The sequence below is a fragment of the Oncorhynchus clarkii genome, chromosome 27 (assembly GCF_045791955.1).
Source record: "Oncorhynchus clarkii lewisi isolate Uvic-CL-2024 chromosome 27, UVic_Ocla_1.0, whole genome shotgun sequence".
Taxonomy (NCBI): Eukaryota; Metazoa; Chordata; class Actinopteri; order Salmoniformes; family Salmonidae; genus Oncorhynchus; species Oncorhynchus clarkii.
Genome location: NC_092173.1, coordinates 1,542,704 through 1,568,438, shown reverse-complemented (window position 1 = coordinate 1,568,438; position 25,735 = coordinate 1,542,704). Strand labels below are relative to the sequence as shown.

Here is a 25,735-nt window from a genome sequence, read left to right as displayed (position 1 = left end):
TTTTTGCTGAACATGGGATGCATCCCAAATGGCACACTATTCCCCACCTACTGTATGGGCCCTGGTCAAAAGAAGTGCACTATATAGGGTAGCAAATGGGACGCATCACATATTCTTTGACCTCCACCACCTGCTTCAAACCCCTAAATGTGTGCACTGCGTACTACTGTACGTGAAATGTTCTCTGTCCTTTCACAACCATACACTCCCGTCCCGCGGCTAGTTAGCTACCTGCCGAACGGTGAGGTCGACACAGTGCAGGGTCCTCTGCAGCCGCTGGCTGACGGAGGGGATGGGAGGGATCTCTCCCACCTTCAGCAGACGCCCTGCCTGCTCCCCTGCCTCGTCCTCCTGGGCGGGCCTCCGGCGCCCGTGCCTCTGGGTGGAGCCAACCGAGGGGGTGCCGCGGGGCGTGGGCTGGGCACTGTGACCCGCCGTCTCCCAAGCTAAGCTGGCGCCCATCATCTCCACTGCAACCTGGGGGTTCAGGGGCTTGTCCCGGATCATCTCTACCTCCGCCATCAGGAACAGGCTCTGGTAGGCCAGGGAGAGAGGAGTGAGGTGTCAGAGAACAAACACACACAGTACAGGCTCACATGCATGTAGGAGTCTAGTCATGATGACAATGTCAAGGTCATTGATGTAAAGGTTCAAGCAGTTCAAACCTATCTATTTGGTTTATGTAAAACTCTTTCTTTCCACTGCATCTAGAGCCGCTTGGAACCGCATCGCCCCCTCCCAGAGGATCGAGAGGGGGATTAGGAGAAACACAGCCCCTTCCTGGTCCAGGACAAACACTGTCCTGCCAACATACCCAGACTCAAACACACCCCACTTATATTCCACAGAGCCAACCAGACCAACAGACAGGCAGAACCAACACATCCCACTCACATACCACACAGAGCCAAATGAACAGACAGCGCCAGACAAACAGGCAGTGGCAGACAAACTGAGAGTGACAGCCGAATAGACAGCGACAGACAAACAAGACAGTGACAGAAACAAGACAGCGACAAACAAACAATACAGTGACAGCCGAATAGACAGCGACAGACAAACAAGACAGTGATAGTCGAATAGACAGCGACAGACAAACAAGACAGCGACAGACAAACAATACAGTGATAGCCGAATAGACAGCGACAGACAAACAAGACAGTGGCAGCCAAACAAGACAGCGACAGACAAACGAGACAGTGACAGCCAAACAAGACAGCGACAGACAAACAAGACAGCGACAGCCGAATAGACAGCGACAGACAAAGACAGCGACAGACAAACAAGACAGTGACAGAAACAAGACAGCAACAGACAAACAAGACAGCGACAGCCGAATAGACAGCGACAGACAAACAAGACAGTGACAGAAACAAGACAGCGACAGCCAAACAAGACAGCGACGGCCAAACAATACAGCGACGGCCAAACAAGGCAGCGACGGCCAAACAAGGCAGCGACGGCCAAACAAGGCAGCGACGGCCAAACAAGGCAGCGACGGCCGAATAGACAGCGACGGCCGAATAGACAGCGACGGCCGAATAGACAGCGACGGCCGAAAAGACAGCGAAGGCCGAATAGACAGCGACGGCCGAATAGACAGCGACGGCCGAATAGACAGCGACAGACAAACAATACAGCGACAGCCAAACAAGACAGCGACAGCCAAACAAGACAGCGACAGCCAAACAAGACAGCGACAGACGAATAGACAGCGACAGACGAATAGACAGCGACAGACGAATAGACAGCGACAGACGAATAGACAGCGACAGCCAAACAAGACAGCGACAGCCAAACAAGACAGCGACAGCCAAACAAGACAGCGACAGACAAACAAGACAGCGAGAGCCGAACAGACAGCGACAGCCAAACAAGACAGCGACGGCCGAATAGACAGCGACGGCTGAATAGACAGCGACGGCCGAATAGACAGCGACAGCCAAACTAGACAGCGACAACCAAACTAGACAGCGACAGACGAATAGACAGCGACAGCCAAACAAGACAGCGACAGCCGAATAGACAGCGACAGCCAAACAAGACAGCGACAGCCAAACAAGACAGCGACAGCCAAACAAGACAGCGACAGCCAAACAAGGCAGCGACAGCCAAACAAGGCAGCGACAGCCAAACAAGGCAGCGACAGCCAAACAAGGCAGCGACAGCCAAACAAGACAGCGACAGACAAACAAGACAGCGACAGACAAACAAGACAGCGACAACCAAATAGACAGCGACAGACAAAGACAGCGGCAGACAAACAAGACAGTGACAGAAACAAGACAGCGACAGACAAACAAGACAGCGACAGCCGAATAGACAGCGACAGACAAACAAGACAGTGACAGAAACAAGACAGTGACAGACAAACAAGACAGCGACAGCCGAATAGACAGCGACAGACACAAGACAGTGACAGAAACAAGACAGCGAAAGACAAACAAGACAGCGAAAGACAAACAAGACAGCGACAGCCAAACAAGACAGTTACAGCCGAATAGACAGCGACAGCCAAACAAGACAGCGACAGAAACAAGACAGCGACAGAAACAAGACAGCGACAGAAACAAGACAGCGACAGACGAATAGACAGCGACAGATGAATAGACAGCGACAGACGAATAGACAGCGACAGACGAATAGACAGCGACAGACGAATAGACAGCGACAGACGAATAGACAGCGACAGACGAATAGACAGCGACAGACGAATAGACAGCGACAGACGAATAGACAGCGACAGCCAAACAAGACAGCGACAGCCAAACAAGACAGCGACAGCCGAATAGACAGCGACAGACAAACAAGGCAGCGACGGCCGAATAGACACCGACGGCCGAAGACGGCCGAATAGACAGCGACAGACACAAGACAGTGACAGAAACAAGACAGCGACAGACAAACAAGACAGCGACAGCCAAACAAGACAGTTACAGCCGAATAGACAGCGACAGCCAAACAAGACAGCGACAGAAACAAGACAGCGACAGAAACAGGACAGCGACAGACAAATAGACAGCGACAAACGAATAGACAGCGACAGCCAAACAAGACAGCGACAGCCAAACAAGACAGCGACAGCCAAATAAGACAGCGACAGCCAAACAAGACAGCGACAGCCAAACAAGACAGCGACAGCCAAACAAGACAGCGACAGCCGAATAGACAACGACAGCCAAACAAGACAACAACAGCCAAACAAGACAGCGACAGCCAAACAAGACAGTGACAGCCAAACAATACAGCGACAGCCAAACAAGGCAGCGACAGACAAACAAGACAGCGACAGCCGAATAGACAACGACAGCCAAACAAGACAGCGGCAGCCAAACAAGACAGCGACAGCCAAACAAGACAGCGACAGCCAAACAAGACAGCGACAGCCAAACAAAACAGTGACAGCCAAACAAGGCAGCGACAGCCAAACAAGGCAGCGACAGACGAATAGACAACGACAGCCAAACAATACAGCGACAGCCAAACAAGACAACGACAGCCAAACAATACAGCGACAGCCAAACAATACAGCGACAGCCAAACAAGGCAGCGACAGCCAAACAAGGCAGCGACAGCCAAACAAGGCAGCGACGGCCGAATAGACACCGACGGCCGAAGACGGCCGAATAGACAGCGACAGCCAAACTAGACAGCGACAGCCAAACTAGACAGCGACAGCCAAACTAGACAGCGACAGCCAAACTAGACAGCGACAGCCAAACAAGACAGTGACAGCCAAACAAGACAGCGACAGCCAAACAAGACAGTGACAGCCAAAAAAGACAGCGACAGCCAAAAAAGACAGCGACAGCCAAACAAGACAGCGACAGACAAACAAGACAGCGACAGATGAATAGACAGCGACAGACAAACAAGACAGCGACAGCCGACTAGACAGCGACAGACAAACAAGACAGCGACAGACAAACAAGACAGCGACAGCCAAACAAGACAGCGACAGATAAACAAGACAGCGACATCCAAACAAGACAGCGACAGACAAAGAAAGAAAAGGGGAGAGATCTTACCTTGAACCTCTCCATGGCTACTGATGCTTCTGACAGGGACTTGACAGAGAAAGGGGTGACCTTCAAGGCAAAGGTCATGGCGTTGAAAACAGTCACCACTGTAAATGCCTGCAAGGGGAAGAAAGATCCAATACCGTCCATGATTTGTTTCAGTAGTGCAGACCTGGTTGACAAGCTTCTGTCAGTCATATCATCCATCAAATCCTGTCCTGGAGAACCCCCCCCCCCCCCCCCCCCCCCACTGGCTTAACGGGTTCAACAACCCAACTACCAAAGAACATACCCCGCCTGTTCATAATGTTGCTGTACTTGGGAGGTGAAAATGTTGGCTGTATCAAGCAATATGGTCATCGCCTCAACATGCCTTTCTTCTCACTGGCAGGGTTGGACTGTTGCTTTCAATACTCTCAGGTCTACTGGAGTGTCTAGGGAGAATCAAACGGCACCTTATTCCCTATTTAGTGCACCAAAGTAAAGCCCTGGTCAAGTCTAGTGCACTAAATAGGGAATAGGATGCCATTTGGGAGGCACAGTTGGGGTTTGGACCAGAGACCTGGAAGCTACCTGAGCGGCGGTGAGGTCGTAGCCCAGCAACATGTGAGTGGAGAACGTGGCAACGCTGGCGATCACCACGACGATGGGAGCCACGCCCACTGTGATGCTCTGGAAGTAGCCAGTCCTCTCTAGGATGATGCGCTCCTCCTCTCGAATCCCTGCAGGGGCAAATATATCAGTCAGTCAGACAATCAATGAGTTAGTCCGTCAGTCAAACAACGAGTCAGTCTGTCAAACAACAAGTCCGTCAGTCAAACAATGAGTCAGTCAGTCCGTCAGTAAAACAACGAGTCCGTCAGTCAGTCAGTCAGGCCGTCAGTCAAACAACGAGTCCGTCCGTCAAACAACGAGTCCGTCCGTCAAACAACGAGTCCGTCCGTCAAACAACGGGTCCGTCCGTCAAACAACGGGTCCGTCCGTCAAACAACGGGTCCGTCCGTCAAACAACGGGTCCGTCCGTCAAACAACGGGTCCGTCAGTCCGTCAGTCAAACAACGGGTCCGTCAAACGGGTCCGTCAAACAACGAGTCCGTCAAACAACGGGTCCGTCAAACAACGAGTCCGACAGTCCGTCAGTCAAACAACGGGTCCGTCAAACAACGAGTCCGTCAAACAACGAGTCCGTCAAACAACGAGTCCGTCAGTCCGTCAGTCAAACAACGAGTCCGTCAAACAACGGGTCCGTCAGGCCTTCCGTCAAACAACGAGTCCGTCAAACAACGAGTCCGTCAGGCCGTCCGTCAAACAACGAGTCCGTCAAACAACGAGTCCGTCAGTCCGTCAGTCAAACAACGAGTCCGTCAAACAACGGGTCCGTCAGGCCGTCCGTCAAACAACGAGTCCGTCAGTCCGTCCGTCAAACAACGAGTCCGTCAAACAACGAGTCCGTCAGTCAAACAACGGGTCCGTCAAACAACGGGTCCGTCAAACAACCGGTCCATCAGGCCATCCGTCAAACAACGAGTCCGTCAGTCTGTCCTTCAAACAACGAGTCCGTCAGTCCGTCCGTCAAACAACGAGTCCGTCAAACAACGAGTCCGTCAAACAACGAGTCCGTCAAACAACGAGTCCGTCAGGCCATCCGTCAAACAACGAGTCCGTCAGGCCGTCCGTCAAACAACGAGTACGTCAGTCCGCCAGTCAAACAACGAGTCCGTCAAACAACGGGTTCGTCAGGCCGTCCGTCAAACAATGAGTCCGTCAAACAACGAGTCCGTCAGTCAAACAACGAGTCCGTCAGTCCGTCCGTCCAACAATGAGTCCGTCAAACAACAGGTTCGTCAGGCCGTCCGTCAAACAACGAGTCCGTCAGTCCGTCAGTCAAACAACGAGTCCGTCAGTCCGTCAGTCAAACAACGAGTCCGTCAAACAACGGGTTCCTTAGGCCGTCCGTCAAACAACGAGTCCGTCAGTCAAACAACGAGTCCGTCAGTCCGTCAGTCAAACAACGAGTCCGTCAAACAACGGGTCCGTCAGTCCGTCCGTCAAACAACGAGTCCGTCAGGCCTTCCGTCAAACAACGACTCCGTCAAACAACGAGTCCGTCAGGCCGTCCGTCAAACAACGAGTCCGTCAAACAACGAGTCCGTCAGTCCGTCAGTCAAACAACGAGTCCGTCAAACAACGGGTCCGTCAGGCCGTCCGTCAAACAACGAGTCCGTCAGTCCGTCCGTCAAACAACGAGTCCGTCAAACAACGAGTCCGTCAGTCAAACAACGGGTCCGTCAAACAACGGGTCCGTCAAACAACCGGTCCGTCAGGCCGTCCGTCAAACAACGAGTCCGTCAGTCTGTCCTTCAAACAACGAGTCCGTCAGTCCGTCCGTCAAACAACCGTCAAACAACGAGTCCGTCAAACAACGAGTCCGTCAAACAACGAGTCCGTCAAACAACGAGTCCGTCAGGCCATCCGTCAAACAACGAGTCCGTCAGGCCGTCCGTCAAACAACGAGTACGTCAGTCCGCCAGTCAAACAACGAGTCCGTCAAACAACGGGTTCGTCAGGCCGTCCGTCAAACAATGAGTCCGTCAAACAACGAGTCCGTCAGTCAAACAACGAGTCCGTCAGTCCGTCCGTCCAACAATGAGTCCGTCAAACAACAGGTTCGTCAGGCCGTCCGTCAAACAACGAGTCCGTCAGTCAAACAACGAGTCCGTCAGTCCGTCAGTCAAACAACGAGTCCGTCAAACAACGGGTTCCTTAGGCCGTCCGTCAAACAACGAGTCCGTCAGTCAAACAACGAGTCCGTCAGTCCGTCAGTCAAACAACGAGTCCGTCAGGCCGTCCGTCAAACAACGAGTACGTCAGTCCGCCAGTCAAACAACGAGTCCGTCAAACAACGAGTCCGTCAGGCCGTCCGTCAAACAACGAGTCCGTCAAACAACGAGTCCGTCAGTCCGTCAGTCAAACAACGAGTCCGTCAAACAACGGGTCCGTCAGGCCGTCCGTCAAACAACGAGTCCGTCAGTCCGTCCGTCAAACAACGAGTCCGTCAAACAACGAGTCCGTCAGTCAAACAACGGGTCCGTCAAACAACGGGTCCGTCAAACAACCGGTCCGTCAGGCCGTCCGTCAAACAACGAGTCCGTCAGTCTGTCCTTCAAACAACGAGTCCGTCAGTCCGTCCGTCAAACAACGAGTCCGTCAAACAACGAGTCCGTCAAACAACGAGTCCGTCAAACAACGAGTCCGTCAAACAACGAGTCCGTCAGGCCATCCGTCAAACAACGAGTCAGTCAGGCCGTCCGTCAAACAACGAGTACGTCAGTCCGCCAGTCAAACAACGAGTCCGTCAAACAACGGGTTCGTCAGGCCGTCCGTCAAACAATGAGTCCGTCAAACAACGAGTCCGTCAGTCAAACAACGAGTCCGTCAGTCCGTCCGTCCAACAATGAGTCCGTCAAACAACAGGTTCGTCAGGCCGTCCGTCAAACAACGAGTCCGTCAGTCCGTCAGTCAAACAACGAGTCCGTCAGTCCGTCAGTCAAACAACGAGTCCGTCAAACAACGGGTTCCTTAGGCCGTCCGTCAAACAACGAGTCCGTCAGTCAAACAACGAGTCCGTCAGTCCGTCAGTCAAACAACAAGTCCGTCAAACAACGGGTCCGTCAGGCCGTCCGTCAAACAACGAGTACGTCAGTCCGCCAGTCAAACAACGAGTCCGTCAAACAACGGGTTCGTCAGGCCGTCCGTCAAACAATGAGTCTGTCAAACAACGAGTCCGTCAGTCAAACAACGAGTCCGTCAGTCCGTCCGTCCAACAATGAGTCCGTCAAACAACAGGTTCGTCAGGCCGTCCGTCAAACAACGAGTCCGTCAGTCCGTCAGTCAAACAACGAGTCCGTCAGTCCGTCAGTCAAACAACGAGTCCGTCAAACAACGGGTTCCTTAGGCCGTCCGTCAAACAACGAGTCCGTCAGTCAAACAACGAGTCCGTCAGTCCGTCAGTCAAACAACGAGTCCGTCAAACAACGGGTCCGTCAGTCCGTCCGTCAAACAACGAGTCCGTCAGTCCGTCCGTCAAACAACGAGTCCGTCAGTCCGTCCGTCAAACAACGAGTCCGTCAAACAACGAGTCCGTCAAACAACGAGTCCGTCAGTCCGTCAAACAACGGGTCCGTCAAACAACGGGTCCGTCAAACAACGGGTCCGTCAAACAACGGGTCCGTCAGGCCGTCAAACAATGAGTCCATCAGTCATCCAACCAGCCAGCCAATGAATAAGACAGCCAGCCAAACAATGAATCAGTTAGTCAGTCAGTCAGTCAAACAATAAATCAGTCAGTCAGTAAAATAATGGTTGTATCCCATGCATACGACTACAGATGGAAGTCGACAGGAGAGGTACATTTTGCTAATTGTTTATCCCCATAATGCAACACAACTTTGCAAGGCGGTGACCAACGTTGTGCACAGACTTCACAAAACTTAACAGCTCGAATGCGCCCAATGAGTCAGCCAGTCCGTCAGTCACTAGTCTTCATCTAAGAAGATTGACCCGAGATTAAAACACCAGATCACTGATATTCTGCGAAAAAGTTTACATGGAATACCACTCGTCATTCAGTCAGTAATTAATCAACCAGCTAATTGTTCAATTAAATCTCACACACGGCACTTACTGCGCACATCCTGGGAGAAGGCCTTGACCCAGGCATACATCTTGATGAACTTGATGTAGTTGAGGATCTCGTTCATCTTCTGGACCCGACGGTCCGTCACGGCCACGCCCTTCCTCCTGAAGTAGGCCGTCAGCCTAGAACTGAACATCTGCAGTAGAGAAAGGTTGTCTTTTCACTGTTCTGTGTGTGTGTTTTTGTGTTTGTTAATATCAAAGTGTGCATGCATGTAGAGTACCAGTCAAATGTTTGGACACACCTACTCTTTCAAGGGTTTTTCTTTATTTTTTACTATGTTCTACTTGATGTCTTCACTATTATTCTACAATGTATAAAATAGTAAAAATAAAGAAAAACCCTTGAATGAGTAGGTGTGTCCAAACGTTTGACTGGTACTGTATGTATGCAAGTTGCCTGCTCACCATAGCAGGGTAGAAGAGGATAAAGACTGCAGAGCCCAGTAAGGAGGTGGGCCCCAGGATAGCCAGGTTGAAGCCCATCCCCAGCACAGCAATAAGAGGCCCGCCTGCCAGCAGACTGCCCACAGCCGCCGCCTCAAACATCCGCTGGCCGTCGTTAGAACACATGTTGATCAACTGCAGAGAGAGCAACAGAGAAAGCGAGAGACACTTTACAGCAGTACAGAACTACACCATCTTTATCTCTTACTCCGCATGCACATGTACTGAGTTGCAAATCATGTGTTTTGTCAACAACAGCAGACTGTTTTTCCCTTGCTAGCATTGTATTAAAGGTGTGTCTCAAATACAATAAAAGGAGTGCTTGGCACTTTCTCAGTCACACTAACGATAAGCAACATCTGAATACCCGAAACACGGCTTAGTCTAAATGGGAGCTAGCATTATTGTGAGGCTGACCATTATCTCACCCATTTCCCCCCCACCCCATCTCACCTGCCCAGTTCTCTTAAAGAAAAACATTTGCGTGAACCCTGTCTGGTGATCTCACCTGTCCCATGGATTTGTCTCGGATGCTGCGTAGCCGCAGGATCTTGTGGAAGGCCATGGTGAGGATGGCTCCCCGCAGGCGGGTGCCTGTGCGGTAGTTGAGGGCCCAGGTGAGCGCCAGTGACCAGGAGCGGACCAGCTCGGTGCATAGCAGCCCCACGACCAGCAGCAGGCCGTAGGGCAGGTCAGGCTCCGCCTGCTCTGTGTACTCCAACAGCCGCTTCACCACAAAGGCCTAGCAGGAGAAGAGAGGGCAGGAGAGGACGGGGATGAGGAGAGGGAAAGATGAGAGCACAGGCCACATGACTGAAAGCAGCACCATGTCCAAGAGACATCTACATAACCACCACTGCAGTCATTATCATGGACATCTACTAAATCAAGACTAGCTAAAGCCGTCATGACATGACTACCGATAATCATCTGAAGAGGGAAACTGAACAGGCTCTACTGATTTGAGATAGAATACAGTTTTCCTTTTTTTCAGCTCTCACCCTTTACCTCTGTTGTCCTTTAACTAAGATTTTGATAAGATCCTTTAAAAGAGAACGAGAGAAACAGTGAAAGATTTTGACACGGCTGTTTTTTTGGCACAGACACAGAATCCCATTCCAACATATCCTATTGTTTGCATCATCATGTAGGTGGATCCAAACATTCAGAGATGATACCTTCAGATATTATACCTACAGTCACAGCGGGTCTGGGGCCATTCAGTTATGCTTAAAAGGTCTGGAAGTTAACGGCAGCAGACTATACAGACGGAGAGCGACAAAGCATAACGAATAGGGGGAAAAAAGTATTGAATCTCGCACACACACATACTGACACACACACATACGATGGACCAACAATCAATTCCACAGTAAAGTGAATCAGTCCACAAACAGGGAGTGTCAGCAAACCTACATTGTTGATAAATGCATGTTTTATTGAAATAGGCAAAAAGAAACCGTGAAACCATGTGTAAACTATTTTTTTTAATTGCACAAACAGCACTCAGGTAAAAATAATAATTAGCTGATCAGATCCAACAGGAAAGAGTAACAAACGCAATTCACATTAGAGGCACAAGTTCAGGTCAACAGTCTTTTGTAAGGTTCAGCCTCAGTTTTTTTATTTATTTACGTTTCTAGTCCTCTGGGTTGAGATAAGTGACATCTCATATTTAGTTGCGTCTCCCCTTAGGTCATTGTCCAAAGATCCAGAGAGGAGGAAGGCCAAAGCCCCTCTGCCCTGCCTCACTGGCACTGATCCTACAGGAATTGTGTTCCAACAGCGGACCAGGCCAACAAGGCTTTTAGTGAGAGGTAGAGTCTGTTGATACAAGTCAAGTACTTTTTTCACACCTCGCATTTAAGGGGAAAACCGGTCCGATTCTCTGAGACACTAATATGAAAGTCTGACTGATCATTTGGGTGAAAGTTTCAGGTTAACAGTAGATTTTTTATCAGCAATAAAACAAAACAGCGTTGGACATTGGAAATAAACATCAAAATAAAAACAATGTTAACATCGAACAGCATTTTACAGTGCATTGTGGTAACCTATCAATTATTTTTCTGAAGAAATTTTTATATGAGAGAGAGAGATAGCAAGAGGGAGGGAGGGAGAGCAAGAGGGAGGGAGGGAGAGCAAGAGGGAGGGGGAGAGAGCAAGAGAGAGAGAGAGAGAGAGAGAGAGAGAGATAGAGAGAAAGAGAGAGAGAGAGAGAGAGCAAGAGAGAGAGAGAGAGAGAGAGAGGGAGAGAGAGAGAGAGAGAGAGAGGGAGAGCAAGCAGAGAGAGAGAGAGAGAGAGAGAGAGAGAGAGGGAGAGCAAGCAAGAGAGAGCGAGAGACAAAAGCGTTTCAGAGAAAGATAACTTTGATCCATCCCTGCATGAGAAACATGCCCTTACCTCTCCGGCTTTCTTCCCCCAGGGTCTCTGCCCGCTTCATTCTCTATTTCTCGCCGAGGGGTTTAAACGGACACCCTGTGGAATCTGAAGAACAGCCTCTGTCACACGCCACCTTGCATGGGGGGAGCAGTGAGCACAAACACTTGTATGCCATGCCCTCACCCCACCCCTAACTGCCCATCCATATTATCTTCCCAGCTAACAAATTTTGGTTTACGTTCTAGGAAGGAAAATAAATGAGGTTGTGGGAAGGTTCCTGAGCCAACATAACGTTACCAAAACGTTGTAGGCAAATTATTTTTCTAATTACCAAAGGAGAACCACGAGGAAACGTTACAGGAACGTTCTGTGCTAGCTGGGTTGATTTAACCTGGGTGAGAGACACAGGTGTGTTGCTGTGCTGCTATAGTAAGAGCAAATGAGACAGTAGTTGGGTTGCATAATTCCTGAAACTTTCCCAAAGTTCCTAGGTTTTTATGAAAATTCAGTTTCAGAATTTAGCAACCCTTCACAGCACAGAGGTAGAGACGGCTCACTGTGTTCCCTGTGGAAGAGAGGAGGATGACAGAGGCTATCCTAGGAAAAATGGAACTGATTAACCCTAACACCTGGGTCGTGTTCATTAGGATACGCAACAGAAAGTGATTTGCAACAGAAAACTAAAATTAGCATTTCTTATTGGGCAAGTTCAGGTAGTCCCTCCCTGTTTCTCTGTTTTCTTCCATTTGGTACCTAATGAACACAACCGTTCCCTCTAAAGCACCTGTTCTCATCTAGGACAGTCCTACAAACACCAGAATAACATTAAAAAACAGCTGTAGGATGGACAATTGCAACAAGTGTTGCAATCTATTCACAGAGACCCTACAGAGGGTGACAGACAGGAGTACAGTTTCTGACTAGGTGTTGTTAACTAAAGAACAAAGATTCACAATTTCCATAACCCAGAACATTTCCTTAACATCTCCTTAAGCCACACAATGGATCCAAGATGCCACCATTGAATCAAAAAGAAACTGAGTGGGACTGGTAAAAACACAAAAACAATACCCTACCCAATAACTCTCCTCCAGTATCCAGTACATTTGTTTCGAATGAGTCGTCAGTAAGGCAATTTTAAGAGCCCAGTGTAGCCCTTTACACTCATAACCGTATACGGGTTGAAAATGGCAGAGTTGGACACTGTTAAGCACCTAAATTGGAACGCAGTGGCTGTACAGTAACTGGACACAGCCCTTAGCCGTGGTATATTGGCCATATACCACAAACTCCCGAGGTGCCTTTTTGCTATTATTAACTGGTTACCAATGTAATTAGAGCAGTAAAAATAAATGTTTTGTCATAAACTTTACGGCATTTATAAACTGGGTGGGTCGAGCCCTGAATACTGATTGGCTGACAGCCGTGGTATATCAGACCGTAAACCATGGCTGTCAGTCAATCAGCATTCACATTCAGGCCTCGAACCTCCCAGTTTATAAATGATGTTGGAGCTCAAGCTCTGCGCTTCCCAACGCTGTGTGGGATTTGACTGACAACCTCTCGGAACTTGAGCACCGCTCACGACAAGAAGTTGCCCCCACCCCTCCCGCTAATTGCGCAACTTTTGATCAAATAAAATAGTTGTCTGAGTGAGGGGAATGCTGTAAATTAAGAGGACTCTGAGGATTATAAATACCGTTTTGTTGTCTAGCCAAACACCCGTGAGTCCAAATGTGCACTTCACATTTCAATATCATACATAGTGTTTTGATGACTATGTTTGACGTTCAGTTCCAAGGTGACACGACATCATACCATGGGTTGTTCTGAACAGAATGAGCCTAAGTTTATTTATTGTGGAGAAAATTCACTGCAGAATACACACCTGGATGCACTCCTGACTCCTTTCTACGCACACTAAAATGACCATCTGTTTCTCTGAATTGCCTAGCAAAAGCCTAACACTAAGATCTTATTTTATAACTAATGTTGCCAGCAGAACAAGCTATCAAATGATGCCCACCTGACCCGGATTGTGTAAACAACAGTAATTGTGTGATGGCAGGGATGCAGGTTTGTGTTCCAAACAAAATGCATATAAGTGTGCTTGCTCTAGTTCAATGGCACATTTAGGAAAGCTCAAAAATACTATTCTTTGAGTCATAAAAGTGCATTGAAATCATCTAGGAACTGCCCACTTTGGAGAGGTGTGTGGCCCCTTGGAAACACTAGTTAGACCCCTCACTCAAACCCTTGTCATGTTGCATCTTCCCCAACTTTCCCATGAATACTCTTATAATGTTACTGAATGTAACCAGAGTTTTTTCAGACTTCGATATCAACAAATATGTGTGAAAAATACAGTAAATATTAAATGCATATAAAATCAACAGTGTAATGTTTGGATTCAGTCTGGTGTTAGGTGAAAGATTGTGTCCAAACTCTTCCCTTTCAATAGCTACCATGCTTATGCTTTTCATATTTCTGTAAGAAACATTTCAATTGAGCCCCATCCATATAGGCCAATTCCCACGACGAGTGTAAAGGGTTAACATTGAGACAGAAGAATCTTAACACATGTAACACTCACCTGTAGGCCTCAGCCTTGATGGAGGGAAGGGGACAGAGGCAGGGGATTGACACACCCTGCTAATAACATTTGAGAGAGCGAGAGTGAGAGAGAGCAAGAGCGAGCTATTGAACGACAAAGCCTCCCCAGGGGAGGGTGAGATGGCGTTACTTACTGGGCCACTGAAGCCGGCTAGCTGGGTGACCATGAGGCAGAGGATGGAGAGAAGCAGGCGCGTCCGACAGAAGGTCCAGACCACACCGCACAGGGAGGCCTCGTCCCCTTTGACCCTGCGCTCCTCCTCCCACAGCCCGGCCAACCTGCGCACACACAGGGATCAAACCACAGGCGACCAACAATCACTGGCTGGAACTGTTGTGCCGGAGTCAGGCACCACAAATGGATACAAATCCCGTCTCAGCCTTGTCTCGGTCTTCCTCTACATTCTGGTTATCACAGTTCATAAACTGGAACTGTCGAGATCTCCGACCTAAAACCTTGAGACCAAAACTCAGGTGTAACGAGAACAAGACCGGTTATGATGTTGAGAAATAAGACCGAGGCAGAGACCCAGGCCAAGCACAATCGTGGTATTTTTCAATAAACTGTCCTTGGAAGGGGGACCTTTTTGACCCCGTATATACAGCGATCAGTACTGACCTGCGATGGTTAACCTCGCAGCTCTCAAACTGGGACACGGACCACACGTCCTCCAGCAGTAGCTGGCCTTTGCGGTGGGCGTGCACGGCCAACGGGGTCAGCCAGTTGAAGGTCATGAAGGAGAAGAGGCCCGCGTTGTCCACTGGGTGCTCGTGCCTGTGGGGGGGGGGGTGGAGTTGTGGGGGACAGATCATTTAGAGAGAGAGGAGTCTCCCTCAAGATTTCCTGCTTAGTTATCCCTTGCCACCATGTTGCTGCTTGCTCTTTGGTGGTTTAGGCCAGGTTACTGTAAAGAACTGTGTGACAAATATTATTTTAAAAAGGGCTATTTCAATAGAGGTGAGAGAGCACCTATAACTAGGACCCAGTCTTTCCTGACCACTTGGCCTGACAAGGAACAACTATAGGCCTTACCAACAGTGGTGGTGCTGCTTGCTTACTTGCTGGTGGAGCGGATAGGTTTGAGGACGCCGACGCTGTGTAGGTATTTGCTCCGCACTGCTTCCTCCTCCAGCTCTTTCATGTAGGGAGCGCCACCCTCCAGGGACAAACCGCCCTCTGCCCTTGCTGCCGTCTCCAAAGCATCCTGGGATTGATTGAGATAAATGTATTGTCGATAAGAGCAGATACATTTTAAAACATTGACATGTTGAATTATCAAGAGTTGGATGCATTTAGCTTGTGGCGGATGTTACAGTGCTAGCCATACCACTTTCTCCCACTGAGACTAGAGCCTGGGACCTTTTCATCCAAACACACGTGACCACCTCCTAAAACTTCCTTAGCCAGTTGCGCCACCAAAAGGGATTCAAATTAGCAACAAGTGGATACATCAGGCTCAGGAGTGAGTTTACAAATCCCCATCCGTTACACTTGCACTCATTTATTTTTGTTGCATCAGTCCTAGTTTGATGCCAGTAAATTTAATAAATTCACTCAGACATGACTTGAGAGGAAAATACTGGTCGACAGTCATCAAGTATTAGGTCATTAGAGAGCAGAGAAAGCAGAACATTGTAGCATGCATCCCAAATGGCACCCTAAACCCTACATAGTGCCCTACTTTTGACCATAGCCCTAGTCAAAAATAGTGCACTAGGTTCTAGTATTGATGTGAGCCGTCCTTAAAAAAAGCCCCCCGGCAGATTAAACACGAGAGCCACGGTGCATCCACAAACACAGGTATGATAAAACATGTATTTCTACTGCTCTAACTCCGTTGGTAACCTGTTTATACTAGAAATAAGGCCTCCGTGTTGCGTCGTGGGTATGAACAGCCCTAAGCCGTGGTATATTGGCCATATACTGTTAATTAAAGCTCCCAATTCACCGCTTTATTGACACCGTTTCGGTCCGAAACGGATCTTCGTCAGGTCAAACGCACAGTGTTTACATCCCAAAAAACATTCACCTCACATGACCATAGCGGACATGACGCACGGAGTGCAAAAAATGTTTGTATATCTCTAATTATTAAATAACAATGAGATGGGTGCATGTCATTGTTCCAGAACATACTATATATATTTTTTATTTTTATTTTTTATTTCACCTTTATTTAACCAGGTAAGCCAGTTGAGAACAAGTTCTCATTTACAACTGCGACCTGGCCAAGATAAAGCAAAGCAGTGCGACAAAAACAACAGAGTTACACATGGAATAAACAAATGTACAGTCAATAACACAATAGAACAATCTGTATACAAATGAAGAAAGGAGGTAAGGCAATAAATAGGCCAATAGTGGCGAAGTAATTATAATTTAGCAATTCACACTGGAGTGGTATGTGCAGATGAGGATGTGCAAGTAGAAATACCGGTGTGCAAAAGAGCATTGATGATGAAGTACCTCTGCTGTGCCCTGGAATAGAACCAGGTCATCAATTTAGCGTTTCCAGAGTCTAATATGGTGCAAGAATGGGTTATTAGGGCTGACAATCATGTTCTTCTAAAAATATATATATACAGTGCCTTGCGAAAGTATTCGGCCCCCTTGAACTTTGCGACCTTTTGCCACATTTCAGGCTTCAAACATAAAGATATAAAACTGTATTTTTTTTGTGAAGAATCAACAACAAGTGGGACACAATCATGAAGTGGAACGACATTTATTGGATATTTCAAACTTTTTTAACAAATCAAAAACTGAAAAATTGGGCGTGCAAAATTATTATTAAAACTATACTGCTCCTACATGGGGTAACAATACATCATGTAGATCAAAAATTCAAACATTTGGGGGTCACTTAGAAATGTCCTTGTTTTTGAAAGAAAATCATATTTTTTAATTTATCATTTATAAAAACCTGTTTTTGCTTTTTCATTATGGGATTTGTGATGTCATTATGGGGTATTGTGATGTCATTATGTGGTATTGTGATGTCATTTTGGGGTATTGTCATGTCATTATTGGGTATTGTGTGTAGATTGATGAGGGGGGAAAAATTATTTAATCCATGTCAGAATAAGGCTGTAACGTAACAAAATGTAGAAAAAGTGAAGGGGTCTGAATACTTTCCGAATGCACTGTATATATAGGGGCAGTACTCAGTGACATCACTTCATGAAACCGGAGGTACAAATCTACAATGGAATGGTTCAAAAATAAACATATCCAGGTGTTAGAATGGCCAAGTCAAAGTCCAGACCTGAATCCAATCGAGAATCTGTGGAAAGAACTGAAAACTGCTGTTCACAAATGCTCTCCATCCAACCTCACTGAGCTCAAGCTGTTTTGCAAGGAGGAATGGGAAAAAATGTCAGTCTCTCGATGTGCAAAACTGATAGAGACATACCCCAAGCGACTTACAGCTGTAATCGCAGCAAAAGGTGGCGCTACAAAGTATTAACTTAAGGGGGCTGAATAATTTTGCACGCCCAATATTTCAGTTTTTGATTTGTTAAAAAAGTTTGAAATATCCAATAAATGTCATTCCACTTCATGATTGTGTCCCACTTGTTGTAGATTCTTCACAAAAAAATACAGTTTTATATATTTATGTTTGAAGCCTGAAATGTGGCAAAAGGTCGCAAAGTTCAAGGGGGGCGAATACTTTCGCAAGGCACTGTATATACTTAAGCATCAAAAGTAAATGGAATTGCTCAAACCATTTCAACATTTCTTATATTAATCAAACCAGACCACACAATTTTATTTAATTGACAGATATCCAGGGGTACACTCCAACATTCACACAATTTACAAACAAAGCATTTGTTTTTAGTGAGTGCCAGAACAGAGGCAGTAGGAATGACCAGGTATGTTCTCTTGATAAGTGAGTAAATTAGACCATTTTCCTGTCCTGATAAGCATTCAAAATGTAACAAGTACTTTTGAGGTCTCAGGTAAAATGTAAGGAGTAAAAAGTACATGATTTTCTTTAGGAATGTAGTGAAGTAAAAGTCAGCTAAAATATAAATAGTAAAGTACAGATACCCCTCAAAACAACTTTAGTACTTTAAAGTATTTGTACTTTACACCTCTGCTAATTTGTGACCTTAATTATTCAATCAAGTACAAGGGAGGAGCAAAAACCCACAGACACTCAGCCCTCCGTGGATTGAGATTTGACAAAGTTTTAACAAAAACACCCTAATTTGTTTTATGATTGGGAAATGTTGGAATTGGGCCATGTAAGTTTCTAAAAGAAATCGCAATAGCAAATTGTATCACATTACTGTAAAGGTGTGGCCAGAATGGTTCATCTTTTGCAGTGACTTTTTCAAAACAAGAACTGCATGCCGGGGCCGCCTACAGTGATTTATTATCTATTCAAACAATTTAAAAGTAAATGCTACAGCCCACACTTCTATGCAAAAGACAATCTTGTTCAATTCTTTATTAATCCATAGATGATTGCGTTTCCATCTCCTGTATTGGCAACCTGGTCTCAAAGCATTTCGTATTATGTCCGTAAACCCGAGACACTCCATTTAGTATACGTTACGTTTTGTATGGGGTGTATTAATTTGTGGATGTCCATCAACCATTTCATATTATTTGTTACGTATTGGCAAAATTTGTAATCAATTTATAAAAACGTACTAAATGTTACGAATTCTAGCTAGGTGACTAACGTTAGCTAGGATAGGAGTTAATGTTACATTTAGGAGATGGGTTAAAGGGTTATGGTTAAGGATAGGGGAAGGGTTAGCTAACATGTTAATTGGTGCAAAGTAGCTAAAAAGAAGTAAATTGGTGAAAAGTTGCTAATTAGCTCAAATGTTTAAGTTGTCCTTGATGAGATTCGAACTGGGTTGCTTGACATGCACTTTATACGCACACCCATCCTCTCTGACCTACCACCCTACTTCGTTTTTTCCTTAATAAGTAACCATTTATCTTATGCAACCATACCAAACGTAACTTGCCAATTTGAGTGTCCCGGATTTGCATTTACTATGTTACGTCTAGTCTATGAGACCAGGTTGGTCTTGGTATCAGCTCCAAGTTTAAAGAGGCTATGATGTCATGCTCCTATCTCACAGCAATAATGTAGCTTGGCCATACCATCTAGGCTACCGGTCCACTTACTTTCGAGCATGCTTAGCATTTGAATGAGTGATGGCGAAATGGTAACCTAATACAGTGCCCTCCTAATTATTGGGACAGTGAAGCATTTTTTCTTTTGAATCTATACTCAAAGTTTGGGACCAAATACTAAACTTGACTACTTTAATACACACATTAGTGAATTAGTCCCAAAACTTTTGCTCCCCTAAAATGGGGGACTATGTAAAAAAAAAGTTTAAAAAAAAAGTGCTGTAATTTCTAAATGGTTCACACAATATGGATGGCAAATACCCTCAAATTAAAGCAGACCGTCTGTACTTTAACCTCAGTCATTGTATCGTTTCAAATACAAAGTGCTGGAATACAAAGCAAAAACTATTTAAAAAATGTGTCACCCTCTCAATACTTTTGTAGCTCACTGTATTTGTTGGGTAGCGGGAATAAACCAGTCGTGATGATTTAAGCTGATAGAAAAGTCAAAGAAACATATTAGGCTATGTAATCTGACCTCCTTACCACTGGAAAATTAATCTGCTTTATCATGACGTTTTAATGTTTTTATTAGCCTACCATTATTACAATTCCTGTGCATCAAACACCTCCATTATCCAAAAACAACAATATTTGATTGCGATACAATTCTTCAACCACTAGAAGTTCTGCGTACGCATGACCGGAGCTGGGCATGGAGATACGCACACTTTCCCCGTCAAGTTCAATATGAATAAACACCAACCTTTGCAGGAAAACTGACGCATGCAAGGTTTAAAGTAATTTTTGCGTGCACGCAGTTTTGATAAATTAGTCCCCAGGAGACTATTTATGGCCTCCAGGTCCTTATATGAAGGTCCATATGAGACCAGTTCTTCCTGTCCAGCTCAGAACAGAGCATGGGTAGCCCATCACAGAGAGCTATGCAAGTTTTGAATATGTGACATTGTTGGTGAGCAAGTCGGGGTAAGAACCGCCACAAAAAGCGGCCAAGCGGATATGCAGAGGTCGTTCAGGCAGAGAGCAGGACGCGAACAATGAGCACCCATGCTGGAGTCAGCCGTACGAGGAGCGTACGTCTCAAACACACACACACACAATCACTAACACACATGTCATGTGACAAGGCAGTATGTAACACTTACACAACTTTTATTTTTTTTGAACCAGCAGACAAAGATAGAGTAATTCTGTCACAGAGGAGGTCTGGGGAACGACTGAGGGACAGCAAAGATGTCAGCTCACACTGCTCAGAGGAGTGAGAGAAACAGAGGGAGGTAGAAATCAGAGAGAGGTCATTTTTAAGGATAAATTATTGCAGAATATGGATTGTTTGCTAGATTTGAGTTTCCCTTTACTGTAGTGTGAAAATGCCTTTAATTAGTAAATTATATTAATACATGGCAGTGTTTCCCCTATATGCATTTAGCAGCGGTGCATCTCCACAGAGAGAGATATCTCTATATACAGTGGGGAGAACAAGTATTTGATACACTGCCGATTTTGCAGGTTTTCCTACTTACAAAGCATGTAGAGGTCTGTAAGTTTTATCATAGGTACACTTCAACTGTGAGAAACGGAATCTAAAACAAAAATCCAGAAAATCACATTGTATGATTTTTAAGTAATTAATTTGCATTTTATTGCATGACATAAGTATTTGATACATCAGAAAAGCAGAACTTAATATTTGGTACAGAAACCTGTGTTTGCAATTACAGAGATCATACGTTTCCTGTAGTTCTTGACCAGGTTTGCACACACTGCAGCAGGGATTTTGGCACACTCCTCCATACAGACCTACTCCAGATCATTCAGGTTTCGGAGATGTCGCTGGGCAATACAGACTTTCAGCTCCCTCCAAAGATTTTCTATTGGGTTCAAGTCTGGAGATTGGCTAGGCCACTGGCTAGGCCACCTTGAGATGCTTCTTACGGAGCCACTCCTTAGTTGCCATGGCTGTGTGTTTCGGGTTGTTGTCATGCTGGAAGACCCAGCCACGACCCATCTTCAATGCTCTTACTGAGGGAAGGAGGTTGTTGGCCAAGATCTCGCGATACATGGCCCCATCCATCCTCCCCTCAATACCGTGCAGTCGTCCTGTCCCCTTTGCAGGAAAGCATCCCCAAATAATGATGTTTCCACCTCCATGCTTCACGGTTGGGATGGTGTTCTTGGGGTTGTACTCATCCTTCTTCTTCCTCCAAACACGGCGAGTGGAATTTAGACCAAAAAGCTCTATTTTTGTCAGCCCACATGACCTTCTCCCATTCCTCCTCTGGATCATCCAGATGGTCATTGGCAAACTTCAGACGGGCCTGGATATGCGATGGCTTGAGCAGGGGGACCTTGCATGCGCTGCAGGATTTTAAACCATGACGGCGTAGTGTGTTACTAATGGTTTTCTTTGAGACTGTCGTTCCAGCTCTCTTCAGGTCATTGACCAGGTTCTGCCATGTAGTTCTGGGCTGATCCCTCACCAACCCCATGATCATTGATGCCCCACGAGGTGAGATCTTGCATGGAGCCCCAGACCGAGGGTGATTGACCGTCATCTTGAACTTCTTCCATTTTCTAATAATTGCGCCAACAGTTGTTGACTTCTCACCAAACGGCTTGCCTATTGTCCTGTAGCCCATCCCAGCCTTGTGCAGGTCTACAATTTTATCCCTGATGTCCTTACACAGCCCTCTGGTCTTGGCCATTGTGGAGAGGTTGGAGTCTGTTTGATTGAATGTGTGGACAGGTGTCTTTTATACAGGTAACGAGTTCAAACAGGTGCAGTTAATACAGGTAATGAGTGGAGAACAGGAGGGCTTCTTAAAGAAAAACTAACAGGTCTGTGAGAGCCAGAATTCTTACTGGTTGGTAGGTGATCAAATACTTATGTCATGCAACAAAATGCTAATTAATTACTTAAAAATCATACAATGTGATTTTCTGGATTTTTTTTAGATTCCAGCTCTCACAGTTGAAGTGTACCTATGATAAAAAATGACAGACCTCTACATGCTTTGTAAGTAGGAAAACCTGCAAAATCGGTAGTGTATCAAATACTTGTTCTCCCCACTGCACGTATACATACAGTGTGGCAAAGAAGTATTTAGTCAGCCACCAATTGTGCAAGTTCTCCCACTTAAATAGATGAGAGGCCTGTAATTTTCATCATAGGTACACGTCAACTATGACAGACAAAATGAGAAAAAAAATCCAGAAAATCACATTGTAGGATTTTTTATGAATTTATTTGCAAATGATGGTGGAAAATAAGTATTTGGTCAATAACAAAAGTTTCTCAATACTTTGTTATATACCCTTTGTTGGCAATGACAGAGGTCAAACGTTTTCTGTAAGTCTTCACAAGGTTTTTACACACTGTTGCTGGTATTTTGGCCCATTCCTCCATGCAGATCTCCTCTAGAGCAGTGATGTTTTGGGGCTGTTGCTGGGCAACACAGACTTTCAACTCCCTCCAAAGATTTTCTATGGGGTTGAGATCTGGAGACTGGCTAGGCCACTCCAGGACCTTGAAATGCTTCTTACGAAGCCACTCCGTTGCCCGGGCGGTGTGTTTGGGATCATTGTCATGCTGAAAGACCCAACCACGTTTCATCTTCAATGCCCTTGCTGATGGAAGGTGGTTTTCACTCAAAATCTCACGATACATGGCCCCATTCATTCTTTCCTTTACACGGATCAGTCGTCCTGGTCCCTTTGCAGAAAAACAGCCCCAAATCATGATGTTTCCACCCCCATGCTTCACAGTTGGTATGGTGTCTTTGGATGCAACTCCGCATTCTTTGTCCTCCAAACACGACGAGTTGAGGTTCTACCAATAATGTATATTTTGGTTTCATCTGACCATATGACATTCTCCCAATCTTCTTCTGAATAATCCAAATTCTCTCTAGCAAACTTCAGACGGGCCTGGACATGTACTGGCTTAAGCAGGGGGACATGTCTGGCACTGCAGGATTTGAGTCCTTGGCGGCGTAGTGTGTTACTGATGGTAGGCTTTGTTACTTTGGTCCCAGCTCTCTGCAGGTCATTCACTAGGTCCCCCCGTGTGGTTCTGGGATTTTTGCTCACCGTTCTTGTGGTCATTTTGACCCCACGGGGTGACATCTTGCGTGGAGCCCCAGATGGAGGGAGATTATCAGTGGTCTTGTATGTCTTCCATTTCCTAATAATTGCTCCCACAGTTGATTTCTTCAAACCAAGCTGCTTACCTATTGCAGATTCAGTCTTCCCAGCCTGGTGCAGGTCTACAATTTTGTTTCTGGTGTCCTTTGACAGCCCTTTGGTCTTGGCCATTGTGGAGTTTGGCGTGTGACTGTTTGAGGTTGTGGACAGGTGTATTTTATACTGATAACAAGTTCAAACAGGTGCCATGAATACAGGTAACGAGTGGAGGACAGAAGAGCCTCTTAAAGAAGAAGTTACAGGTCTGTGAGAGCCAGAAATCGTGCTTATTTGTAGGTGACCAAATACTTATTTTCCACCATAATTTGCAAATAAATTAATTAAAAATCCTACAATGTGATTTTCTGGATTTTTTTTCTCATTTTGTCTGTCATAGTTGAAGTGTACCTATGATGAAAATTACAGGCCTCTCCCATCTTTTTAGGTGGGAGAACTTGCACAATTGGTGGCTGACTAAATACTTTTTTGCCCCACTGTACATATACATACACATGTATATATACACATACACACACATATCAAATCAAAGTTTATTTGTCATGTGCGCCGAATTCAACAGGTGCAGACCTTACAGTGAAATGCTTAATTCCAGGCTCTAACCAACAGTGCAAAAAAGGTATTAGGTGAACAATAGATAAGTAAAGAAATAAAACAACAGTAAAAAGACAGGCTATATACAGTAGAGAGGCTATAAAAGTAGCGAGGCTACATACAGACCCCGGTTAGTCAGGCTGATTTGAGGGAGTATGTACATGTAGATATGGTTAAAGTGACTATGCATATATAATGAAGGGAGAGTAGCAGTAGCGTAAAAAGAGGGGTTGGGGGAGGCACACAAAAATAGTCCTGGTAGGCATTTGATTACCTGTTCAGGAGTCTTATGGCTTGTGGGTAAAAACTGTTGTGGGTAATAAAAAAAAGCCTTTTTGTACTAGAATTGGCACTCCGGTACCACTTGCCATGCGGTAGCAGAGAGAACAATCTATGACTGGGGTGGCTAGGGTCTTTGACAATTTTTAGGGCCTTCCTCTGACACCGCCTGGTATAGAGGTCCTGTATGGCAGGCAGTTTATCCCCAGTGATGTACTGGGCCATACGCACTACCCTCTGTAGTGCCTTGCGGTCAGAGGCTGAGCAATTGCCGTACCAGGCAGTGATGTAACCATGCTCTCAATGTTGCAGCTGTAGAACCTTTTGAGGATCTCAGGACCCATGCCAAATCTTTTTAGTTTCCTGAGGGAGAATAGGCTTTGTCGTGCTCTCTTCACGACTGTCTTGGCGTGTTTGGACCATTCTAGTTTGTTGTTGATGTGGACACCAAGGAACTTGAAGCTCTCAACCTGCTCCACTACAGCCCCGTCGATGAGAATGGGGGCTTGCTCGGTCCTCCTTTTCCTGTCATCTACAATCATCTCCTTAGTCTTGGTTAGTCTTGGTTACGTTGAGGGATAGGTTGTTATTCTGGCACCACCCGGCCAGGTCTCTGACCTCCTCCCTATAGGCTGTCACGTTGCCGTCGGTGATCAGGCCTACCACTGTTGTGTCGTCTGCAAACTTAATGGTGTTGGAATCGTGCCTGGCCATGCAGTCGTGGGTGAACAGGGAGTAACGGAGGGGACTGAGTACGCACCCCTGGGGAGCTCCAGTGTTGAGGATGTTGCTACCTACCCTCACCACCTGGGGGCAGCCCGTCAGGAAGTCCAGGATCCAGTTGCAGAGGGAGGTGTTTAGTCCCAGGATCCTTAGCTTAGTGATGAGCTTTGAGGGTACTATTGTGTTGAACGCTGAGCTGTAGTCAACGAATATCATTCTCACATAAGTATTCCTTTTGTCCAGGTGGGAAAGGGCAGTGTGAAGTGCAATAGAGATTGCATCATCTGTGGATCTGTTTGGGCAGTATGCAAATTGGAGGGGGTCTAGGGTTTCTGGGATAATGGTGTTGATGTGAGCCATTACCAGCCTTTCAAAACACTTCATGGCTAAGGACGTGAGTGCTACGGGTCTGTAGTCATTTAGGCAGGTTGCCTTTGTGTTCTTGGGCACAGGAACTATGGTGGTCTGCTTGAAACATGTTGGTATTACAGACTCAATCAGGGACATGTTGAAAATGTCAGTGAAGACACCTGCCAGTTGGCCAGCACATGCCCGGAGCACACATCCTGGTAATCCGTCTGGCCCCGCGGCCTTGTGTATGTTGACCTGTTTAAAGGTCTTACTCACATCGGCTACGGAGAGCGTGATCACACAGTCGCC

At 46.3% G+C, this 25,735-nt stretch overlaps 1 protein-coding gene across 6 annotated transcripts in view; it reads right to left on the bottom strand.

Moving 5' to 3' along the window:
* The window catches only part of LOC139386409 (ATP-binding cassette, sub-family C (CFTR/MRP), member 5), a 68,625-nt gene that overhangs the window by 35,152 nt on the left and 7,738 nt on the right, over nt 1-25,735 (bottom strand). For all 6 annotated transcript variants that reach the window (XR_011629040.1, XR_011629041.1, XR_011629038.1 and 3 more), the window contains 9 exons: nt 15,217-15,362; nt 14,777-14,932; nt 14,292-14,436; nt 9,670-9,903; nt 9,123-9,296; nt 8,704-8,851; nt 4,593-4,741; nt 4,029-4,136; nt 232-534 (listed from right to left, as the gene is read on the bottom strand). Coding sequence is in view for 2 of the 6 variants with exons in the window: in XM_071131983.1 (XP_070988084.1) it covers nt 232-534; nt 4,029-4,136; nt 4,593-4,741; nt 8,704-8,851; nt 9,123-9,296; nt 9,670-9,903; nt 14,292-14,436; nt 14,777-14,932; nt 15,217-15,362 (1,563 nt within the window). In the remaining 4 variants the exon portion in view is untranslated. The remainder of the gene's footprint in view (nt 1-231; nt 535-4,028; nt 4,137-4,592; nt 4,742-8,703; nt 8,852-9,122; nt 9,297-9,669; nt 9,904-14,291; nt 14,437-14,776; nt 14,933-15,216; nt 15,363-25,735) is intronic.